Source organism: Juglans regia, chromosome 13 (genome assembly GCF_001411555.2).
Source record: "Juglans regia cultivar Chandler chromosome 13, Walnut 2.0, whole genome shotgun sequence".
Taxonomy (NCBI): Eukaryota; Viridiplantae; Streptophyta; class Magnoliopsida; order Fagales; family Juglandaceae; genus Juglans; species Juglans regia.
In genome coordinates this window covers 13453305-13478709 of record NC_049913.1, presented here as the reverse complement: position 1 = coordinate 13478709, position 25405 = coordinate 13453305, and the positions used below count along the sequence as shown (strand labels likewise).

General features: G+C 31.6%; 2 protein-coding genes across 2 annotated transcripts; both read right to left on the bottom strand.

Annotated features, from left to right (window-relative positions):
- Positions 1 to 3585: 3585 nt before the first annotated feature.
- LOC118344201 lies at positions 3586 to 4457 on the bottom strand. The gene is made up of 3 exons (XM_035684316.1): positions 4417 to 4457; positions 4222 to 4294; positions 3586 to 4119 (listed from the first exon to the last, which is right to left on the bottom strand). Exons 1-3 carry the CDS (start codon positions 4455 to 4457, stop codon positions 3586 to 3588), a joined length of 648 nt encoding a protein of 215 aa, XP_035540209.1.
- Positions 4458 to 11136: 6679 nt separating this feature from the next.
- LOC108980896 lies at positions 11137 to 12532 on the bottom strand. The gene is made up of 2 exons (XM_018951940.2): positions 11522 to 12532; positions 11137 to 11414 (listed from the first exon to the last, which is right to left on the bottom strand). Exons 1-2 carry the CDS (start codon positions 12405 to 12407, stop codon positions 11362 to 11364), a joined length of 939 nt encoding a protein of 312 aa, XP_018807485.2. The 5' UTR covers positions 12408 to 12532; the 3' UTR covers positions 11137 to 11361.
- Between the last annotated feature and the right edge of the window lie 12873 nt (positions 12533 to 25405).

Below are 25405 nucleotides of genomic sequence, written 5' to 3'. Positions count from 1 at the left end.
AAATTGTAATATCAACATGTCATTGACAAGTTATGATGTGCGTCATGCATTAACTCCATTTCTTATCCGACCAATTTATATGAAAAATTTTACTCACCATTCTTATATTATATATTATACATATATTTTTTTTTTTATCAAATATATAGTATATGGATGATAAAAAGAATAATTCATTTAATTTAATAAGAATAAAACAAAATAAAAACAAATAAAAAATCATGTATAGGTGTGGTATAGGGATTTATGTAAAATGACTAAAATTCTAAGTTTATATAACTAAACAACAATCACTCTTTAGTCTTAATTTTACGTTAAGCATGACTCTTAAGCATGACTCTTCGTTGTCAAAGCATGACTCTTAAGCATGGTGGTGGCCAACCAAGCCACCTCGAGATAGCTGCTCACCTCGTGGTGGCCCAAACCCTCATAGAGAGTCACAACAGCCTTCTGCATTCATATTGGTCTATTAATATATATATTCAAAATCATATTTCGATAATATGATTTTAGAGCATTGGCATTGAATTGGCTATTTTATTCTTTAAATTTTAAAAAATATGTAACTTTTTCACTTTTAACTAACCATTCAAAACATAAAGCCTACATTAGATTGCCTATCACACTCTCTATAATAATAAAATATTATTATTTTTTATTTTTATAATTAATTTTTATTGATACCATTTACTCGATGTCTAGTCTGCATGGTGCCAATCTCTTCCTAATACCTCATCATGGTGTCTTGAACTCACTTTTAGTTCATATATATATATATATAGACTGTATATACCGAGAGGTGGGATGAGTTTAAATCTTATAATTAAACAATATATTACCTAAAAAGGCACAAAAAATAATGAATATAGGCTTTGTGCCCAAAAAGTTACAATTAATAGGTGCGTGTGCTTTGGCAGTAAATAGTTGTCTATCTTTTTTAAATAACAGGCTTATATGGTTAGAGAAATTCGAATTATAGGCCATTTAATGTTTCAATATGTTATATTAGCATGAAGGATTTCCCATATATCAACCTTCCTTGATTTCCAATATGTTCCAATATGTTATATCTAAAACGACATGGGTAGATTGCTTAGAGGATTTCCCATATATTTTGTTTTCATTTTTTTTTTTAGATTGAAGCTTTTTAAAGGTCATTTCAAAATAGTTTCAACTATACCTGACTTTCCCTTTTCAATAGAGCAAATCCATTATCGATGCCATTTAACTTTTCCTATATGGGTTGAGATTAAGCTCCTCAAAAGGAATTTTGATTAGATGATTGCATCCAATCCAATGGGCAATTTCATTTTCCCTCTTTTTTGGGTATTTTTTCCTCCTCTTCCCTTTCTGTTTGTAACTCTATATTGTAGCTATATGCTTATGTTTTTTGGTGCTTACTTTTGAGCATCTCTCTGTTTCAATTCCACTTTCTTGGTCTCCATACTACATCTTTCCAATTAGTTTTGATTTTGTTCATCTTCTTAGATTTCATAGTTTCAGTGCTACACAAACACAATCATAGCAGAGAGAGAGAAACTTGTTTCCCTAACAAAGGTCCAACAAATGATCCGACAATACATGGTGGAGAGAAGGGAAATTCTGGATGGAATGCCTGCGTATTTCAGCATCTATTTTTTTTTCCTTCTTTTAACACACTCCTCACATTTTGGTATCCTATTATTTACAAACATAGAGACAAGCGAGATCACACCCAGTACACGAGACCATAATTACAAACATATTTAAAACTACCTGAGACCATGTTTCAAACTTTAGGAGAATTCAAGAAGCTCAGCCCAGGCTCCAAATAATTCAATCGATAGTTCGAGGAACTCAAATCCATCAACAAAATCAAACCCAAACATCAACAAAATCAAAAGTAGAATCAAGGCTACAGTTTTGAATCAAACCCAAACAATAAAAATCAAGAGTGAAATTTCGGCTAGGGTTTTGAAGCTCACCGTGTGCTTGTCCTGCAGGATCAAAGCTGCCCCTGTGCCGTGCTGGGGAGTGCCGTCGCGAGAGAGAATGGTTGCGGAAGAAGAGAAAAAAAAATGAGAAGAAGAGAACGAAAGAAGAGCTACGGGAGAGGGAAGAAGAGAAGAAGAGAAAAAAAAAAAATGAAAAGAACAAAGGAAGAGGCGAGAGAGAAATATGGAAGAAAAGAACGAAGAAGAGAAGAAGAAACGCAGGAGAGGAAAAGGGAAGAAGAAAGAGAAAGGAGACGCGGGAGAGAGCAGATATTAATAAACAATGTATTTGGAGGTGAAATAGTACTTTTCATATTTGAAGAAAAAGATAAATTTACTGTAGCTGATATTTAAGATGAAAAGTATTTGGCTAATTCAATGTGGGTCAATTATTGATAAAGTTATTTAAATTTAGAGATGAAATGTAATTTGAAGAAGCCAATGTGAATACTCTTAAATTTTTTACATTGGCTTATGCATATCTAAATATTTAGCTAGTTATGAACAATGCTTATCTAAATTTGGATAACAACTATTCACTCCCCAAAATATATTTTAATCATTATTTCTCTCACCTCTCACTCCCTCTCTCATAATCATTTCATTTTCTCTATTCTTCAACAATACAACAAACATTTACCAGCACATTCGTTTTATTATTATAATATATTATATATATTTTTCATTTTATTATATTTTTTGATATAATATATAAAAAAATTATTTTTTTTATTATTACATTGTATTATTAATGTCAAATCATGTATGTAGTGGATGTTAATTGCAAAATATATATAAAAAATTGATTTTAGCAAAAAATTAAAAAAAAATATTTTATTATTATTTTGTCTCAAATATGCATAAATCAATGTGAGAATTTTGCTTGAATGGTAAAGTAGTTATGTAAAAGAGATGAATTTACATATGCATATATGCATAGACCAATACTAATACCCTTAATAGTCATGTTTTGACAGCCCGGATTTAGAAGTCAAATTAGGACTAAAGAGTGATTGTTGTTTAGTTATATAAACTTTAGAATATAATTCATTTTTGTTATTTAATTGTTTTCTAGATTTTTAATTTATTTTTACACGCCAGAGTTAGCACGCCTGATGTTTTATTAATGAATTATGACTTGAGTTAAAAATTCAATTGAAAAATAAAGGCCTATTTATTTTATATAAAGTGTGGAGTTAGATTGAAACTCAAGACTCCTACTTTAATTAATATCACGTGAAATTATTCCTTATTTTAATAGTTAAATCTATGAAAAGTGATAAATTTATATATTATTTAAGAAAAATTCTACATAGAATTCTTACACCACACTCATCCACATAATCAATCAACATGTATTTTGTCATTTTACTGATCTATCTTAATGTCTAAATATGTGTATATTTAAATAGAATGATAAAAACAACAAATTATATATTGATTAAGTAAAATTGTGTAGTTTAAGACTTATTTTTCGTTATCTTAAGTACAATTTTATGCCTTATATTATCTTTTAAGTATAGTTTTATGCCTCGTGTCCAATCCATGAGACCAACTACTTTTCTGTGTCTCTCTTTTTTCTTTTTTTGAAGAAAACTTTTGTATCATTTCATTATATACTCAAATCATTACAAATTCTGTCATTTACAACTAATTGTTTAATTTCTTTTGGAACACTTTCAATCCAAGAGAATTCCCCTTCAGTAAACAAAGCCATCTTAGCTAGATTGTGAGCCACTACATTGCCTTCTCTGTGTGTGAAAGTCAGAGTCCAGTACCAGCAAGACCTTAGCATTTTCTTCAAGTCCTCCACCACTTGCCCTCTCCCTGACTCATCCACTTCTTCATCCACAACAGCCTCAATAACACTTCTGGCATCCCCTTCAAAGCTGACTTCTTGGAACCCCAACTTCTTGCACAATTCCATAGCCCTCCACATGGCATTACACTCAGCAAGAAAAGGTGAAACTATATATCTTCTTTGAGAAGTCATTGAGGCCAGAACATTACCATTATTATCTCTCACTATAATCCCAATTCTCATTCTCTGGTTATTTATATCAAGAGCAGCATCAAAATTTGCTTTAAGTGTATTGCCCTCAGGTTGTTTCCAACATCGCCTTCCCCTTACCGATCCTCCTTGATTCTGTCATTCACCCTTCATATGGTTAGCCTTTTGAAACTCTTGCAGTCTTGCCATTGCTAACTTCACAACCTTGCAAGGTCGGGAGAATTTATTTTCAAATACCAATTCATTTCTTCTACCCCAGATACTTTTCATTATAGCAACAGTTTTTTCCAATTCTTTCTTTGGAAGCCCTCTATACATATCCAACCACAAATGTTCAAAATCAAAACCATTGGATCTCCATTTCTTTACTGGGCTCTCTTTTTCTGCCCATACATAAGATGCTACAGGGCAACTCCATAAAGCATGGATCACTGTTTCCTCTTCTCTTTGGCATATAGGGCATCTTGGTTCATCTATGATTCTCCTCTTGCACAAATTTGCTCTTGTAGGTAGAATATTATTTACTGCTTTCCATACAAAATGTTTGCATCCACTAGGCACATTCAGAGACCAAATCTGTTTCCATTGATCAGCTCCTTCTCCACCATATGATATCCCACCCTCTCCTTCTTCCTTTCAAGTTCAGAATGGTATGCACTTCTTACTGAATACTTACCATTCTTTGTGAAGCCCCAGTAATACTTGTTAGCTGCCCCCAATCGACTAATAGGAATGGTACATATAATCTCCAGCCTCGTCCTTGTTAAACACCCTCTTAATCAGGTCCACCTTCCATTCTTTCTTTTCTCCATCAATTAAATCACATACTCTGGAGTCGGCTTCAAGAGAGTTGATGGGTGATTGTATTGTATGAGATGTTGGTGAAGGTAGCCACTTCTAACCCCAGATCTTAATATCCTTCTCATTCCCCACTCTCCACCTTATCCCATTCTTCACCACATCCCTCACTGACCATATACTTCTCCAGATAAAGGATGGTGAGTTTCCAAGCTTGGCTTATGTAAACTGATCAGTTTTTAAATACTTTTCTTTATAAATTATGGCAACTAGTGAGTTGTTCATTTGCATCAACCTCCACCATTGTTTTGCAAACATTGCCATATTAAAGCACTTCATATCTCTGAAACCCGTTCCACCCACAGTTTTTGAGCAACTCAACTTCTCCCAACTCCACCAATGAATTCCTGTCTCCCTTTTATTTTGTCTGCACCAAGACCTAGAAAGTACTTCTTCCAGCTCCCTACATAATTTCTTTGGAAGCCTAAAAATGCTCATGGAGTATGTGGGAATGGCTTGTAAAACATCCTTTATAGTACTTCTTTTCCAGCTTTAGAAAGAAATTTGTTTTCCAATTTTGTATCTTCTGCCATACCCTCTCCTTTATACTTTGAAAAGTGTTGTACTTAGCCTTCCCCACTACTGCTAGAAGGCCCAAGTACCTTTCATAGTTTTCACACCCAGCAACCCCTACTTCACTGAAAATCTAATTCACTGAAAATCGTATTCTTTATATCTACCCTTATGTTCGAGCTAAACATGATTGATGTCTTCTGTTTATTTAGTGTCTGGCTAGATGTTTTCTTGTATCTGCTAAGGATAGAGTGGACTTTCTTCCACTTCTCATTCTTTGCTCTATAGAAGATCACACAATCGTTTGCAAATATCAAATGATTGATTTTTGTTCTCCCTTTAGCTACTGTAACACCCCTTATGTCTCCTTTCAAATCTGCTTTGTTAAGGAGTTGGCTCAACCCTTCAGCACAAATTATGAAAAGGTAAAGAGAAATGGGGTCTCCTTGCCATAGTCCTCTCGATGGGGTTATTTTCTTCCCATGTTTCTCATTTGTCAAGACTGAGTAGCTTACTGAACATACACACTCCATAATCAAACAGGTCAACTTCTCCCCCAAGCCTATTCTTTTCAACATGGCTTCTAAAAAAGGCCATTCAACCCTATCATAAGTTTTGGCCATATCTACTTTTCTGGCTCTCTTCATGACCCCATCTCATATTCTGTATTATAAAACCACATCATTCTATAAGTCTATGTATTTGGAAATAGATCCAATTTCTGAGGTAAATCTTTTATGCATCCGGATATATATATATATATATATATATATATATATATGTATATATGTAGATATAAGAATTTCAAGAAACTTAATTCGGATTTATCTGTAAGGCGTGGCATACCACAAGGCCCAAAATACCTCCTCAAAAGTTGACTTTCTCAGATTTAGTTGATGGTTTTCTCCTTTCCATTTTCTCTCTTTTTTTTTTTTTTTTTAAATTTTTTTTCTTGCCAATTCAACTGGTGTCACTCATTGTTTTTCATGTCCTGTGATGAGTTCAGCAAAATTGCTTTCTCAATCTTTCTTCAGCCGGGTGCTGCTTCCAATTATCGAAGGTAGATGTTAAAAGATGCAAGGGAAAGTATATATATATATCTTACACATTCACAATTGTAAATATCATTTCATATCTATAGTGAATAAATAAGTGTCGATATATGTGAACAGTAAAATTGTCGTCCTCCGTGCATTCCATCCGTTTTTTGGGTGTTTTTACTTTTCTATCCTTATATGTTTTCCTTTTGTGTCCGTTTACATATGGATAATTTGGTCTTTTACTGTGTGGTGTCAGGGGCTGCAGGTTTTGCATTTTTTTTTTGTTTCCGACTTTTTGTTTGCCTCCCTTTTTGCGTGTTTTGACATTTCTATCATTTTTTGTTTTATGCTTTTGTATTTGTTTACATAGGGATGATTTAGTCTTTTTATTTTGTTGGTGTTAGGGGCACGTTTACTTTTTTTTTTTCCTCTTCCGCCTTTTCATTTGGCTTCGATCTTCTCTCTCTTTATTTTATCTTCTATTCTTCACCTTTTCTTCGCCTATCTCTTTCTTCTTTCTTCTTCTGTTTTCTGACAGTTTCTCTATTAGCCGTTTATTTTCGTCTTCTTCCTTCTCTGTGTTTTGACTTTTGTAGTTTCTCTTCAGGTTTCTTCTCTGCAAGGTCGGGTTTTTTTTTTTTCCCGTTTTCATTCGGGTTTTTTTGTGGGTTTTTTTCCTCTCCTGCCGTTGGTTCGCATTTTTGGTTGCATTTTTCTATTTTCGTTCGGGTTGTTTTATGGGGGTTTTTTCCCCTCCTGTTGTTGATTAGCATTTTTTGTTGCATTTTTTGTATGATCTGAGTTTGCATGTTTTTTTTGCATTTTTTGTCAAAAAAACTATTTTTTCCCCATGGTCTCTTTAGATTTGTTCTCCGGAGGGTTTGGTTTTTTTTTTTGGTTTTCATCCGGGTTGTTTGGTCGCATTTTTGGTAAAAAATTGTTTTCATTTTTTTATTTTTTCCCCCTCGTGTTGTTGGTTTGCATTTTTGTTCTCTGCAATGTTGGGGTTGTTCTTGGTTTTTTTGGTTTTTTTCCCCCCTCGTGCTGCTGTTTATTTTGCTCCTGGTATTGGTTCGCATTTTTTGTGACATTTATTGCATGATCTGGGTTTTTATTTTTTTTTTACATTTTTCGCCATTTTTTTTATTATCTCTTCGGTTTTGTTCTCTGCATGATTGAGATTTGTTTTCTTTGTTTTTGTCTGAGTTGTTTGATCGTATTTTTTGGTAAAAAATTGTGTTTATTTTGCATTTTTTCTCTCTCTCACTTTTTTTTTTTGCACCAACTTCATGTGAGTCCCTATATTTCTCGTGCGGTTTCTTCGTCTGGTATGTTTGTTTGTGTTTTTATAATCCAGTGTTGGGTATTTTGTATATTGTGGGTTTGGATACTCTCGATTTTTGTCATTTTTTGCTAAAAGAAAATATTTTTGTGTGTGTGTGTTTTTTTTATGCTTTTAAGTGTTTATTGGTCTTCGGAGTCTTGTATTTTTTGAGTTTTGGGTTGTGTATTTTTTTTGGATCTTTTTGAGAATGTATTTTTTTCATGGATTTCCATGAGTTTTTTTGTGTTTTATGAGTTTGCATGTTAAAAATTTTTTGTATTTTTCTTTTCCTCCTACCTTTATTTTACGGTATTTCGTTTATAACAAAGATTGTGGGTTTGGATGCTCTCAATTTTTGGTATTTTTTGCTAAAACAAAACTCCTTTTCGTGTTGTTTTTTTTATGCTTTTGAATGTTTGTTGGTATGTTTGTTTGGGTTTGCTTTTTCTTGGTTTCTTGTATTTTTTGTGTGAGAAGATCGATTTCTTGTGTCCTTTGTATTTTTTTCAACTTAGTTATGGTTTTTTATATAATATTTTTTATAATTTAGTATTGTGAGGTTTGTATTTGGCTGTGTTATTATCTATGATCTATAGATTCATAAGAAAATATAATTTTTCTTATGATCCAGCTTTGTATCTTTTTTTTTTCCGCAATGTGATGTTGGTTTTTGTTGTTAGTTCTGTGATTTGCACATGCAATTTTGTATTTGCAGTTTTTGTTGGTTGTTGAGGCCCCATCGATATGACACAGTAATCCTCACCTGAATTGCTATATTGCAGTTTGTGGTATTTTCCACAAAAGGCAATCGGGTTTTGGGTGGGGTTTTGCAACCATTTGATGTGAATGACTATTTGTGATTTGCATGCTGTTGGTTGTAGTTTAAGTGAATATATAAATTGGTCAGTTCTGTTACATTGTTTTGTAGTGTGATTCTGTTTGTTCTAAAAAAAAAGAATTTTTTTTTTCCTGATTAGTTGTGGCTTTTTTATATAGTTTTTTTTATGATGCAGCATTGTAAAGTTTGTATTTGGTTGTATCATTATCTGTGATCTATAAAGTTGTAAGAAAATATGATTTTCCTTATGATTTGGTGTTGTATTTTTTTTCATAAGTTCATGTTGGTTTTTATTTTTGGTTTTGTGATTTACATATGCATAATGATCACATTTACATAATGCTTGGTTCTATGATTTACATAATGTTTTGGTTCTATGACCAAACGTTATGTTTTGGTTTTGTGAACCAAACATTATGTTTTGGTTGGCATAATGTGGACCAAAACATTTACATAATGTTTTGGTTCACAAAAATCTTTTTAGAGGAGCTACATGTTTTGCTCTCTCTCTCTCTCTCTCTCTCTCTCTCTTTTTTCGTTCTGCCTTTTTATTTGCCTCCGTTTTTTGGTGTTTTGACTTTTCTATCCTTTTATATTTTACTTTTGTGTCTGTTTACATATGGATGGTTTGGGTTTTTTAATGGGACCTCATCGATATGACAGAGTAATCCTCTCCTGGATGGTCATATTGCAGTTTGTGGTTCTTTCCAAAGAAGGCAATCAGGGTTCGGGTGGGATTTGGCAGCCATTCGATGTGAATGGTTCCTTACAGCTATAGAATGCTTTTATTTAGTATTGTTGTGATTCGCATGCTATTTGCTTGAAGATGTGATTATAAAATGCTTGGATCCAACACACACATCTGCCACTGCTCATACTGTCCGAAAATTAACAAACATTTCTGACGTTGCAGAACTTCTCAAGGTTTCACAACCTGAAATAGTAAATTATATTCTTAACAATATTTTTTTAATTATTAATTATTACAACACAATCATTTTAATACTTGTTATAAATATCATACAGAAACTAAAATTTTGGATAAAAGGTAAGATAAACGTGCTTGATCTCCAACAAATCTTCTTTTATATGTCTTGCATTGGATGTAATAAAGGAACAGGTTATGATTACAATAAAAAATTTTCATGTTATCATTGTAAGCATATGAGCATTGCACAACCATGGTATGTACCTTTTTTCTAAACATTCAGTTCACATCACTTGCTTAAAAAATTTAACATATATTTTCTATACATTCTAACAGATAACTATATTTTTGTTGATGATAGTTGTCGAGCATATGTTGGAGTTGATGATAGTAAAGGACAGCTAGCTGCAGTAGTATTTGGCGACATTGCAAAAAAAAATGTTGTGTTATTCAGCAATTCATTTCATAAATCATACTGGTAAGGTAACATAACATTACATTTTTAAAACCTTTTCAATTCAAATGATTGGTTTTATCAAATGATACAGTTGTGTTCATATTTTTTGCAGGAGCATTTGCCATTCTTAGAAAGCATGGTGAAAGAAATCTCAGAAAAAGAATGGATAATTGAACTTCGTGCAGATATAGACCAGATGAACTAATAACGCCATAAAAATTTTAATATCTTATCAATTAATTCTGCAAAAGAGAAAGAGATATGTTAGTTACTATGGTTGTAGCATAAACTTTAGTTATTGCTTAAAACTTAAACCAAACTACATTTTGTAAACTTATATCAAGCTTCTTTTGCATATATATTACTGTGATTGTTGCATATATTATTTATTCTCTTTGACATTTTTTTATTTATTTTGCGAATAGGTTATAACCTTTTTTTTGCTATATGATTTATAAATTTGTGAGAAAATATAATTTTTTTTTATAATGCAATTGTGTTATTTTTATTTCTATCTATATATAGTTCATATATATATAATTACCATATGTATTTTCTCTTCACTGGATAAACGTACCTTGAACGTTTCATTACTACTACTATATATATATATATATATATATATAATATATATATATGTATATGTATATATATTATCTTTATGCCTGCAGCTAAAGGAGGATGCTAATGGTTTCAGAAAGTGACGGTGCGTACAAAGCTAGCTAACTAGCTCTCCCTATATATCTCTTTTCTGTAGCTTAGAAATGCAGCACTAGTGGCCTAGAGAGAACCATTATCATGAAAGCGCGCGATTCTCTCTTTAAGGACACATATAGTGCGTAGAAGAAGGAACCTTATTCCATAATCTTGTTTCTTTATCGATCCCCTTTGCACTTAAAAAAGTTCCACTTTCAAAGCTGGAGCACAAATTTATTTTGAGCAATAATATTTACAAGCGATAAATTCTTTATAAAATACTGGATGTTATTAAAAAAGCTTTTTCAAGATAGAGTCCCCTTTTTATAAAAGGCATATGCAGAACTTGTCTATTTAGAATTCGAGCACGTTGCTAGGTTAATAAGTGTGGTCGATGATGCCAAAATCTAGCATGATTAATAATCTTGCTCTATTCATAATTTCATCGACCACACTTAATATTATTATTGCTGGAAAATATATATGTACTCGTCAAGATAAAATGAGAATTTATACATTAAATACCGCAGAACATGTAAAACATCAGGTGGAATTACTGTTTGCTGTAATGTGCACACTTCTCTGCCAGTACCGGGAGATGCCGGATTTAATTGGCTCTTTTTTTAACCGACGAAGTAGAAAATAACCCTTTTTGATCTTCCTTTACGTACCTTTGAGAGTTCTCAGCATTACTGTTCCTGGATTTGGTCTCCCATGCATAAGCTAAAACCAGAACCAAACCACTGGCCATGCCAAAAAATATTTCAGCAAAGCCCCTGCAACAAGGCCAATTTAACTCGAGATTAGGCATAAAAAATCGAAGACTGTTCAAAAAGTAAGGATCCAGAAAAAAAAAAAAAAAAAACTATGGAACAATACGTACAGTTCTTCCATGGAAGAAGCTTCAAACCATTATTGTACGACGCCGTGAAGAAACAATCCGTTGACATGTTGACTCCATTAGGACAGTTACAGATAAAGGAGTTGTACGATCCCGTGAAGCCGCAAACTCCATAGCTGCTCTCGCATCGAGAACACAAGCCTGGATACTCATTATTCACATTGAACTTATATTTGAGGGCAATCCCGTACTTCCAGTTTTCGGGTTTAGATTCCTGGCCATTAAAGCTGTAAAACCCAGAATATGAAGTGCACTGCAACTTCTTCAAATCCATTTCAAATGCCGGTCCAAGATCCACCGGAGTGTAAATGCAGCAAGTAGAGATTGGGAGATTAATGGTAATAATAGGCCTGCAAGAGTACAAAACACTGCAAATGGGTGTACCCTCGTTATCGCAGAGAGGGACTTTGGAGTTGTTTCCGTCAGCATATAGGCCATCCAACGTATATATCGGGGAGGAAGAGATTGAGCAGTCTAATAAAGCAAAGATGGTGTCATCGTGAAAAGTGAAGGGCGCATCCCAGTCTAGGCCGAAACCTTTGCTTGGTTGAGTGCAGGAACAGGTGGACATGGAAGGATCCGAGATGTAGATGACTTGTTTGGCGTAGTCTATGGCGGTGACAGGGTAGGAACCAGTATGAGTTGTTAAGACGAGATTTTGTTGGTTGCAAGTAACATATTGCTGGAAGCGTGGATCGCCGCAACCGGGATCACTCCCAAATGGGAATTTGAGGATTTGTTTGCCACAGGTTCTTTGGCAGGTCTGTGCTGAGATTAAGGAGGGTATATTGATCAGTAAGATCAAGATGAAGAGATAAATGAAAAAGGAGGTAATTAGAGTTATGGAATGAGAATGGCTCTGCGTCATTCTTTCTTACAGCTATGGAAAGAGAGAGAAGCTAGCGGGAATTAGTGAAGAGGCAGTAGATGTTGTAGAAGACCGGAAGCATGCAAGTTTGTGATTGAAGAAGCAGGAAGATGGTGGAAGGACTGCATAATGGTCGATCGAGTTAATATATGAGGATTGGGAGATCGATCGCTTTCTCACTTTCGGTGTTATGCAGCTGCCTAGCTTTTGCAGCCAATCATTTACTTTTACCCTTTTACTGGATGACTTCTCTGACAAATAATATTTAGTATTATTTAAAAATTTTAAGTAAATAATAATAAATATGATAAAATGTATTTACATTTTTTTTTTCATTTGAAATCTTCAAATTTAAAAAATTAAAATTAAAATAAATAATATTACACTCACAATCATTTATACAATTATGTTTAAAATAATGATATTTATATAAATTAATGTTATTTTTATAAATTATTTATATAAATACTTTTCATTTAAAATATAATTATATAAACAAGATTATAAAAAAAGTTGTATGTTTATATTTTTTATTAAGAAAATATTTTACTAGACCGCGAACAAAGAGAGTAACATGACACCCAAAGAAAAATATAAGAGAATCTCACACTTATGGCCTACTCTTGCTCTTACTTTAAACTGGTTAATTATTGTTATTTTATTTTATAAACTAATGATATTCATTGTTTTAATTTTTATCGTTCACTCATCATTTTATGATGTGTTATTAGGTAATTAAAGATTATTTATTATATTTTATTTGTAAATTTATAATCTTATACCACACATCATGAGAGGATGATAAAAAAAGATAAGAAGAATAGATTTACTCATAAACTATATATGTATTTTATTTATTTTTAATTTTAATTGGATAATGATTTTTAATTATAATCTATAATTCCCTCACCAGTACCCCAGCTCAAAACAAGGGTAACCGTAGGTTTCTTTTTCATGGAAGGTACATTGCATCTCAAGATGAAGAAGGCCGCAGAAGAAAAGCAGAAACAGAAGATATATATATAATGTGATATATATATATATATATATATATATATACACTTTTTTTTTTTTCAATCAAAGCATTCTTCATTCATCAGACAAAAGGTCGATCATACAATGCTTTTAATGATGAATACATTTCTTAATTAATTCCGGATCGATCCTCTTTTAACCAAACAGACTCTTCTTCCCAATTCCTAATAACTACTCATCTAATTTGCTTTAAAAAAAAAAACTGTTAACTAATTTTTGCCATCTGATAACTTTATTTACTCCCTTACCATAACTTGTGCCAGCTGATACTCTTCCAAGCCATTCTTTTCACCACTAAAAATAGCTCTGGAACTTTCAAACTTATCTTCAAATACATAATTTGTTTCTTCTGAACCAAATCCTTCTGAAAACACATGCAGCTGCTTCCTCTAGTTCATTTTTCTGTAATCTTGTCACCATCTCCTCCCATATACTAAAAGGATAATATTAGTCCCACCGCTCCCAGCTTCCGCTAGGAGCTATTGTTGGCATGTTTTTTTTTTTTAGTTCGTGATTAAGGAAATATTTTTTTAATGATATTATAAATTTTTAAAAAAAATATTTAAAAATGTTAACAAAATACAAGTAAAAAAAAAATCAAAATAACTAGCAGGAACTAGCGGTGGCTGTAATGCTATCCTAAAAATTAAGAAAAATAATATTCTCACTACTGGTTTTTACATCTCTGTGTTACCATTGGAATTTTGTATTTTATTTTTGTATTTTTATTTTTATATAATGATTAAGAAAATATTTTTTAATAATATTGTAATTTTTTTAAAAAAATATATATTTAAAAATGTAAAAAAATACAGGTAATAAAAAAAATTAATTATATCTAACGGTAGTAGATCTAGCGGAGGAGCTGAGGTAGCACCGTCCATACTGAAAAAGCCATCTCTGTACATTTAGAGCATTCACATCCGATTCCTTAAATTTTTTCTTAAATATTAGCTAAAAAGGACACTCCCTATAATTTTATCCTAAATTTTACTCATTTTTAAAAAACCTTCTACATCACATTCCCTATCATTTCTCTATTCTATTAAAATAATATTCTTCTATTATTTCTTTCTAACTTTTTTCTCTCACTTCCATTTTCAAACTTAACTACTTACTATTTTTTCTTATGTTTTGAACTATTATTATAGTGAATATTTTAAACAAAAATTTAAATTATTTTTTAAGGGTTTAATAATATTTTTAAAATTATTATTTTTATATTTTAGTAATTATTTAAATTATTTTTAAAAATATTATTTAAAAGTATAATAAATATGAGTATAAGAGAAAACGTAGTTGATTGAAAAAAAAATTTATTTTATTTATTTGAATAAAATATTAATAAAAAATGATTTAGGGGATGAATAGTAGTTCTCTATATTTAGGAAACTACTGTTTATTTCCTAAATCAAAATCCTAAAATAAGGAATGGGATGGGAGGGAGTTTTTGAATTTTTTTTTAAATTTTTTCCTATAATTTAGAGATAATAGTGATATGAGGAATGAGATGGAGATACTCTTACTTTTCTGAAACATGCTTAGCAAGTGCGTCAATACATCAGCAGCTACATTACAACTCCATAATGTGTGGCAGGTTGTCTCCTCAAACAGTGCACAAATAGGGTAAAGAGAGTTTTCAGTGACTTTCCTTTTATACATATTCCTCTTGGTTGGAAGAAGCTTACCAGCTGCTTCCCAGATAAATACTTTTAACTGAGTTTGGTACATTCATATTCCAAATTTTCCTGTCAAGTCTTATTATATGTTTTTTTTTAATTATTATTTAAGTTAGAAAATTCCGATTGATTTCAAGCTTATATAAGTTATAGCTTCCCTTAACCCATAGAGATTTAGGACATGTTTGGATGCTTGGAGTGAATATGTTTATTTGAGTTTTGAAAAAAGATAGAGAAAAAATTGAATAAAATTATTATAAAATTAAAAAATATTTAAGTATAATTTTTAATATAATTTTTGGTTTAGGAGTTTGTAAAAGTTGTATTGATTTTTGTATTTTATTTTGAAGTTTGTAAAAATTATATGATTTCTATTTTGAGTAATAATTAGATAATAATTAAATAAAATAGTTGAAAAGTTGAAATTGAAAATTGATTTATATTTTTATAATATTTACGAAAGAAATTATGATAAATTTTGAAAACATTAAAAATTCTAGTACTGTTAAAAAATGCTCTTACTACCAAGCCTCTTTATGTGTGGAACATGGGCCTAAGAGCTGCCTCCATTAATATTTGAGCTTTGCTACTCGTACGCCGCGTATTATATTTATATTTATTTTTATTTTTATTTTTATTTTTATTTTTATTTTTTATTTTGTTTTTGATTGTATTATTCATAAACTAATTGATTTTATCTACTAATCATCTATAGATCATACATTTGGTAAGTGAAAAAATAAAAAAATAAAAAATTTATGTGTGGTGTGTGATATGTGATATAAGGATGATGATTAAAATTTTTCTAATATTTTATTCACGCCATGTTGGTCTGATTATCCCATTCACGTTGCCTAATTCACAGAAGCAAGATCAGAATCTTTTAATTTTCTAGTGGTTCTACATGTTAGATGATCGATCATGTGAATCGTACATGTCGATCCATGATTTACATATGGTCATGATGGGGGCAATAATGACTTCTATTTGGTGTCGGTTTTAATTAGCCACCTTAATTTGCTTCCTAGCTTTTTTGATTTGGCATAAATGTGCTTATTATTCATGCATGTAATACTATTTAAAAGCTGGCGATTCTTTAATTGTTTATATATATATATATATATATATATATATATATATATCATGTTTTGACTTGCCAGAGTATTTAATTTGAAACTTCTTTTACAAATCTAATCACATTATGTCAGAGATGGGAGGATATGTCGTTCAAATTGGTTTGTAAATATTATTTTTCTTAGTATTATAAGTCCGTATTTGAATTAAACATGACTCACTCACATTATTGAAATTTAAAATTTAAATAAAAGAGTAATTTTATTTGAAAGTCTTTACACCATAAATTATCACGTGGCATAATTTGATTTAAAAAATAAATTTTAAAATTTAAATCTCACAGATCAAATTATGTCAGATGGATAATGTGTGATGTGATGTAAAAATGCCTTGAAATAACATAAATAAAACTAGCAAGACAGGCTTGATATATATGTGTATATATATATATACACACAAAAAAATCTATGTATAGTCATTTTTGCATATTCATTTGTGTATTCCACTAATGTGATTAGTTACGTCACTTTTTTAAATATAAATAATTGTTTTAGCCAATCACATCAGTGGAGTGTACAAAAAATAAGTAAAAGTGATTATACATAACAGACCTATATATACATATACATATAGGTATTTATTTGTGTTGCCACTCAAAATATCTCTACCCACTATTAGTGTAAAATTGCTAAAAGCTGAAAACAAAGGACTTGAAGAAAGAGATCTGAATTTCTTCTCATTAACAACGTGAATGTAAAAGCTATACAATGGTTCTATTTATACACTTAAGATTCACTAATGTGACTATCCAATGCTTAATATCTGGCCAACTAATGTATCTACATGTAACTAACTTAACTGTCAACTAACAGTAGATGACGCCCTTTGTTTGGCTTCTAAGGATTTTAATTCCAATTCCTCTATATGATTTTGTATATTTCAACAATTGGTCTCGCCGCCAGCCTCTCTATCTCAGAGCATTCTCATTCAGCTCCGCATCTACCTTTATCTCTATATTTTGGGGGATAGTTTAGGGTTTGCACTCAAAACCTCCCTCCATCCGGATCCCTAAATTAGGGATGAGATTTTCGAGTGCTACAATGGTTCTCCATATTTGGAAAACCATTATACATCCCCAATCTTGATTTTGGTTCCTAGCCCATCATTGGTCCCGCGTCTTCTTCTCTCTCGACGATTGGGTGCCCTCGTCCATATCGTCCCTCCCTCGCAACGCAGCCACATCGACAACATCCTCTCAATTGGCAATTTTTTAAAGTCCTCATATCCTTCACTCTCGATTTCCTCCATGGCCGGATTCCCCATTCTCTCTTGCACATTCCATTATATTTTGGCTTCCTCCATGGCTACACTTTATGAGAATCGGGATCCTTCATGGCTGGACTCTGTCCTTCTCTCTCACACAAATCTAACACACATCCAAAAGTAATCCGTATGCTTCATCTGAGATATGTTCTTGGTTGTATGTATTTGGATTTTTTTTTAAGGGTATGTATTTCGAGATTGATATTGTTGGTTGTATGTATTTGGATTTTTTATATATTGCATTGCATTGAGATATGTTCTTGCTAACTCAAAACCCTAGCCTTTTTTGGATCTCCAATTTTATTTGCCATCCGAAGCTGCATTTGTGAGTTTCTCTAATCTTTGGAAGCTAGGGTTTATTTGTTATTTGTTATTTGTGAATTAACTCTGATCTTTGTGGGTTTCTTTGTTCTTTGTGAATTAACTCTGCCATCCATATCTTTTTTTACTCTGAGATATTTGTAAGCTACATTTTTTCTATAGTAGCATTTGTTATTTGTGGGTTGCATTATTTCTGGTTTTGCACTATTTTTGAAATTGTGCACTGATGAGAGAAATTTTAATTATTGGTTTGCAATGTTATTGCAATTATATTTTACTTTTCTATCTGATTGATTGATAACTTGCTATATGCTCGAATATTCAACCGGTAATGCAGTTTTTAACCTCAGGCTTAGAAAATAAAATAAAATATGGAAATCACATCCAAACATCTATTCATTACCATTTTCCTTTAATTTCATTGAATGGTGGTAGGCTTCCATCTCATTTTGTGATACCCCATATGATATGGATAAGGGTAGGTGGTGTATGGGATCCCACATTGCTTGGGAAGGAGAAGTTCTTGCTCTTTATAAGATTCTAGTGGGGCTCCAATTGTATCATTGACTAGTCATTTTAGAGTATAGGCCATGTGGTTTGGGCCTTCCATTGGGGCGTTACACATTTAGTTTAAATCCCTTGACGATGGACATGATTGAGATCTATTTTTGCACTGAAATTGCTATTGTGCACTGAGATATGTTTTTGCAATGAGATTCGTTTTTGCACTAAAACTGCTATTGCTATGTTGGTTTCCAAAATGATGAGGCTTGCAACTTGTGCTTATTTTAGAGGATTACACCCTGTTCTGATGACAGTTTTTTTACTTGTGCTTTTTTGCTGTTATCCAAGCTTTGTTATATGGTTTTGCTTAGCATATGGTTTTGTTATATTTTGTTTTAACATATATTTTATGCTGATTTTCATGTCCTTTATCACATTGATCTTTCTTTTCATGATGATTTCCACCTTTATCATTTATAGCATGTTTCATTTATTATCTTTATCTTTCTTTTCATACTGATTTCCATGTCCTTTGCTTTGTTGTTTTAATTCTCTCTTCTCCAATATTCTTTTGCTTTGTTGTTTTCTTTCTCAATAATTATTGCTTCTCTCATTCTCTCGTGTTTGGTTCTTCCTCTGTTGGGTCTTTGCAATGTTTGATATTGATCAATAATTATTTCTATTTCTTTGGGGGGGGGGGGGGTTGCATGTCTAGTGTAAGTCTGTGGTGATGGTTCTAATTTATATTTGGGAGGGGGTTAATTTACAAGTGTTAATGGAGCCTGATTGATATGATAGGGTAATCCTAAATCGGATAGCCACCAAGTATTTTATGATAGTTTTCACAAAAGGCAACTAGGGTTTAAGGTTTTGCAGCCATTCGATGTTGAGATCCTGTCTTACACACGCTATAAATAAAAAAAATCATTCTGAGCCTCATGGAACACACATTTTTTATGGAACCGGATGTGAATGCTCTTATTTAGTTAGCATTGTGCAAGTTTCTTTACTATCACTATTTGTTTCTTAAGTGACTAGGATTTATTCATAGCATGTTCATTTATTTGACACACGCACATTCTGTTTTAATCCATATATTGCTCACTCATTTCTACCAACTATTGTATGTTTATAATTGTTGTTTAGTTTTTTGAAAGTTATATTACTTTGATGAGTTTTCTATTCAATTAAAGGTATATTTCCCTTGGATGCTTTTCTTGTTTGGTATGATTTTAGTTGTGTATCCCCTCAGCTGTGATGATAACAAAGTTAAGTGGAAACACGGGAAAGTTCTAACATACTCCATGGTATGGTAACCATGACGGCCAATCACAAAGGTAACTAATTGTTGCAATCATTCGGGCATGTTGCTTTTTTCCTATGTGTTACCATTCCTTTCCGGAGCCACTTTGTATGAGTTAATGGTTTGGGTTTGTTTGGGGGCTTCACAAGAGCAAGTTGAGTGTCGACAATGCAAATGCTCACTGTTTGTCTACAAACTTGAAGCAGAACAAAAGATAACACTACCCAATGCTTAGGTCAAGTAGTAGCACTAACAATATCTCATGCTCAGTAAACTATCATCAAAATGAATACCCAGTATGTTATTGTGGTATTAAAGCATGTCGATGAAATGCTCATACTGAGGATAAGGAAGGGCGCCCATTTTTTGGTTGCCAAAACTATGAGGTAATTTTGCATTTGTTGGTGGTCTTATTTGCTGAATTGTTATGGTCCTATTGTGCTTATAGATTTCAATACTTGTCAATTGTGCAGGCTGGGCATGCTTACAAGTTTTTATGTTGGTAGGATCCAGAAATACCAACATATGGCCAAAAGATAATTAATCGATTAAAAATCGAACTTTATATGATACAAGCCTTAATGGAGATCCAAACTAGTAGACATTGAGTAGAAATTGATTTAGAGAGGTGTAAGAGAAAACTGGAGAAAACCAATTTGATTATTATGATTACGATGCTGTGGTTATTTGTTTTTGCAAATTATTTTGGAAAATTCTAAGCAATCTTATAGCAACATGTACTAAACTTTTGGACTAGGTGTATGGGCATTTTTAGTAACTGTAATTATAATATAGTTTTATTGTTCGCACATTAAATTTGTGTTTTGGGGCTAGTGTGAAGGGAGAATAGTATTACTTGCATGTAGAATTAATAAAATATTATAGATGTATTTTACCTCTTTTCAATTTTGTATTTCAGTTATTGAGAATGAATTTGCAGTTTATCCAGTGTGTAATTTTTCTTAACGTATTCCTTTCCTTCGAATGTTCCTAAAGTTTAGATCATTTCGATCACTGATAAATCTGGCAGGATATTTATCCGTTACAAATAAAATACCGTTATAAATAAAATGTCGTTGCAAATCTTGTTTTTTATTTATCCGTTGCAAATAAAATATCGTTGGAAAAGTGAAATAGTTGTTCGTGCCCTTGAATAAAATCACGCCAAATATACTTACGATGTTGGCGATTGCCACCATGCCTTGATGTTGATCCGTCATCGTCATTAATAACAACCACCCAACTCATATTCAGAAGATAAGTTAACTAACAACTTACGTAAGAATGAATGAGGCATTTGATGAAGAGAGTGGAAGATAAAGCCGGAATTTGAAAATTTTTCTTTAAGATGAAATCACACTTAGGTTCATGAGAATGTGAATGGAACCAAAAACCCTATTTATACAAAAAAAAAAAAGTTATCGTTACAATAGGACAAAAAAAATATTATCGTTAGAGAAAAGACAAAAGAATGTTACCGTTAGAAAAATGACAAAAAATATTACCGTTGGAGAAAGGATAATAAATTTTACCTTCGGAGAAACGACAATAAATGTTACCGTTAGCAGAATGATAACATTTTCTGTCGGATGAAGGACATAAAATGTTATGTCACGCAGAAAAGGTGTGTTACTGTTAAAGGAAGGGAAAACATATTACCATTAGATAAAATGACAAAAATGATTACAATTATGCAATGCAAATCAAATATTACCGTTATATATGCGGATAAAAATATATTCAAAAATATAATCACATTGAAAATCCACATATTCAAAAAAAAAATTATTATTCGTAATACTATAATAATTTAAAAAGTATTATTGTATCCGAGAAAAAATTCGTTTAAAATATTTACAAAATTAGTAGAATGTAATATTTGAAAACAAGCGAAAAAGATAAAAGAGTTAATAGTTAAGAATAAAAATAGACGTGAGAGAAAAAACTAATAAAAAAATAATAGAAAAAAGTTATTTTAATAGAGTAGAAAAATGATAGGAAATGAGATATATAAAATTTTTAAAAGATGAGTAAAATTTACTAATTTAGGATAACATTTTAAGAATTGTGTATTTTAATTAAAATTTAAAATGTTTTATAGAAAATCGGATGGAAATGCTCTCACTGCTGTAAATTGCACTTCGCAGTTTGTGTTTGGTCAGCTTGGTCTCTCCATCTAGTTTTCCTCTCACTCTACCATCCTCATCCACTTTACCACAATTATCTAATGAAAAATATTGGATTTTTTCGTAGTTTGTGTTTACTCTTCATGCGTTTTTATCAAATGAAAACGTGAACATTTATTTATTTTGTTAAAGATTTTTAAGTGGTCTAAGAGTTTGGTTCATATGATGGTTATAAGAATAGAGACTAAAGATACGCGTGCAATTATTTTTAAAATATTTTATATATCCATATTTTAAATTAAGAGTATTTTTATAAAATAATATTTATTTTATAAATTATTTTATAAAAAATATCCCTTATTTAAAATAGAATTATATAAAAAATTGTGAAAATGATTGTATATATATGCCTTGGTTCTCTCTCTCTTTTTATAGTTTCCCTTTCCGTGAGAATTTCTATTTTCTCTTAGGGTTTACTCTTTTAATTATTTTTTAAATCATAATCTTATTTGGTTAAAAATGCATGATTACGTTGAAATAAAAATATTAAAATATGACGGTTTAATTTCTTAAACTATCATATTTTATATTAAGAAATGCTTTAGTAACAAATTTTTTTATAAAAATAAATTCACAAACTGATCTTCTTTCACATATTATGTTAGATTGTAAAATTATTTTTATTGTAAATTCAATCTAATTTATCACATGAAATTACGTTAACTTACAAGTTTATTTTTATAAAATTTCTTTATAGCTGTAGTATTTTTCTTCATATTAGACCTAGCACAATTTTCAATAAAAAAACTTATTCTATTTTTAAAAAATAAAGGTAATCTAGAAAATTAAAAAAATTGAAATTTCTACATATTTCCAAACTAGATAAATAATAAATATTTTTATATGTTTTGAGATAAAACTTTTAAAACATGACTTGAACTTGTTTCCTCGAGATTTTAATTACTTATTTTGATTATATCCAATTTCATAAACTAAATTATAGTTAAAGCTTTTAGAAAATTAAAAACAATATCGTGATTCGTAATCAACTTAATTTCTTATTTTGAAGCCAGCTTTGTGTCTCTGTTAAGGGATTACGGGAAATTAACAAAAATTCCTTAATTAACAAAAGAAAAAAATTCCTTGCACGGAAACTTTACACTATTTATAACATTATAATTTATTTTGGCCTTGCTTGCAATAATCTAATGGCAGTTTTGTAAATACTTAGAATAGTAATGGCACAATTGTAACTTCATGGCCATTTTCACCCATCCCCTTTTCCCCTTGCCCCAACCCACCACCTTGAAAAAACCGGAAATGTCTACAAAATACTCAATATATTTGGTATTATTGATTTTTTTCAGGAGTAGTGCGACAAAGTTATTGTAGTTGTGCATACATTACACACACTACGTGACTACTTTTCATTTTTTTTTTGTGCAAAACGAACCAGACGGCTTTCTCTCTCCTCGACTCTCTCTCATTCATCAGATCTCTCTCATCGTCTCTCTCTTTCTTCGACTCTCTCTCATCCCTCATCGACTCTCTCTCTCATCTTCGCTCTCTCTCATCTCTGATGATCTCTCTCTCATCTCGATGTCTCTCTAATCTCTACTGTCTCATCAGCTCTCTGTCATCGTCTCTCTCTAATTTCAGATATGTGGTTTAGATGATGTCACGTAGGGTGTACAAAAAATGGTTGTTCCCAACAATGGCTGCTTCCAATATTTTTTCTATTTTTTCATATATATGTATGTATACCTTTAAAACGATTTTCCATTTATTTTGAAATATAATCTCTCTATATATAATTAATTTATTCATGATTATTTTAAAGCGGTACATTAAAATATACTAATATTAAAATATTTCGTTATAACATTGAAACCCTTATCTCTTCGTCTAGAGAAAAGAAAACTCGTAAAAACTCTACTTATCCGGCTTAAGGACATCTTACACTGGGACAAGATTTTTCGTCGCCAATGTATACATATTCATAGCATTCTTCCGAACAGCCCGCTACAGAAAGTTTCCGTCCGACTTTGAGACCGTTGTTAGAAGCCAAATGCATATCCCATTCCCATGTCATCCTGCTGAAGCAAGTATTGGACATCTTAAATCCCTGCCACTCCTTGGTTTCATGGTACAATCGTTTGGTTGCGCCTTTGTAGTCAATGGGTTTCCGTTGTCATCTTCATTTGTACATTGAGTGCCACTTTCTGTTAAATTATTGGCTTTGTAAATGTCAGTTTCTACATTAGAAAACAAGTTCATATGGAAATACTGTAAAACATACGAAAAATACATGCTAGAAACCATAATCTAAAATGGCAATACAGAATACGAAAATGGTGAAAATGTACCTGCGGAAGCCATGTTTGGATAATGCAGACAGACAGATCTTCTCCTCCTTGCTCTTCACAAATTATCAGCTATCAATGGGGCAAGCTAATGGACATATGGAGAGGAGGAGGGACCTAGCCTCTTATAAATGAAAACTTATGGAATCCATCCATTAAGGACTCAAATTCAAATGCGTCTATAAAAATTTCAGAATAAACACCCTTGAGTTTCTAGGCCTACATACGTAATTATACCACAATATAAATAGGATACAATTCTATATTACTAAGGTGCAATAAATCCCAAATGATCACTCAACTTAATGAGTTAAAACAAAATACCATTGTGAGCTATATATATATATATATATATGTCTAACTCGTTTTATAAAATATGCAATCAAATGAAATCCATATTTAAAAATATTCTAACATTCTCCCACTTGGGCAAACATTGATTGCTATAAAATAAAACTTGTTTGAAAAATGACTCTCAGGTTAGACTACATAGGTGGCCACACAAATACATAGCTCAAATGATAGCACCTTAGAAAACATGATCTAGTCTAACAAGAATATCAACATCAAACATGGAATTCGTTACACCACTTAAACGATGTAAGACCACTCCACAGCTACAAATGCTAATATCCTTGTCGACATGGATCCCCATCCTCCGACCAATGTGGTAGTATGTAGTATGAACTTAGCACCAATGTGATCAAAAGCTGTGCAAATTCATATCAGTCCTCATAAGGCTTCAAAATGAAGCCACATGTCTCTAAAAGAGACTCATCTTATGTCTTTTGTCCATATATCTCGAGATCATAATAATATTATAATAAAAGACATAAACCAAATGCATGCTTAAAAACTTAGTGTATGAATAGGGGAGATTTATTTTTTATTGGAAAGGGGCTGCACCCTAAAACAAATGGGTTGCCTACGTACCCTGTAAAGGGATCAAGCCAAAACGTAGTTCTTTTTACATAAGTAACTCTCACTAACCAAAAACATCAAAAGTTTCCACAATACCCATATTAGTAACATGTGTTTTAAAAACGTTAGGAGTGAGTCCCTTAGTCAAAGGATCTGCAATCATTTCCTCTGTATTAATATGCTATATCTTTGTCTGTCATTCCTTAACTCTATCTCTGACCACCAAATACTTGATGTCAATGTGCTTGGATCCATTAGAACTTTTATTATTCTTTGAAAAGAATACCGCTGCACTATTATCACAATAAATAGTAATTGGCCTCGAGATGGAATCAACAGCTTTCAGTTC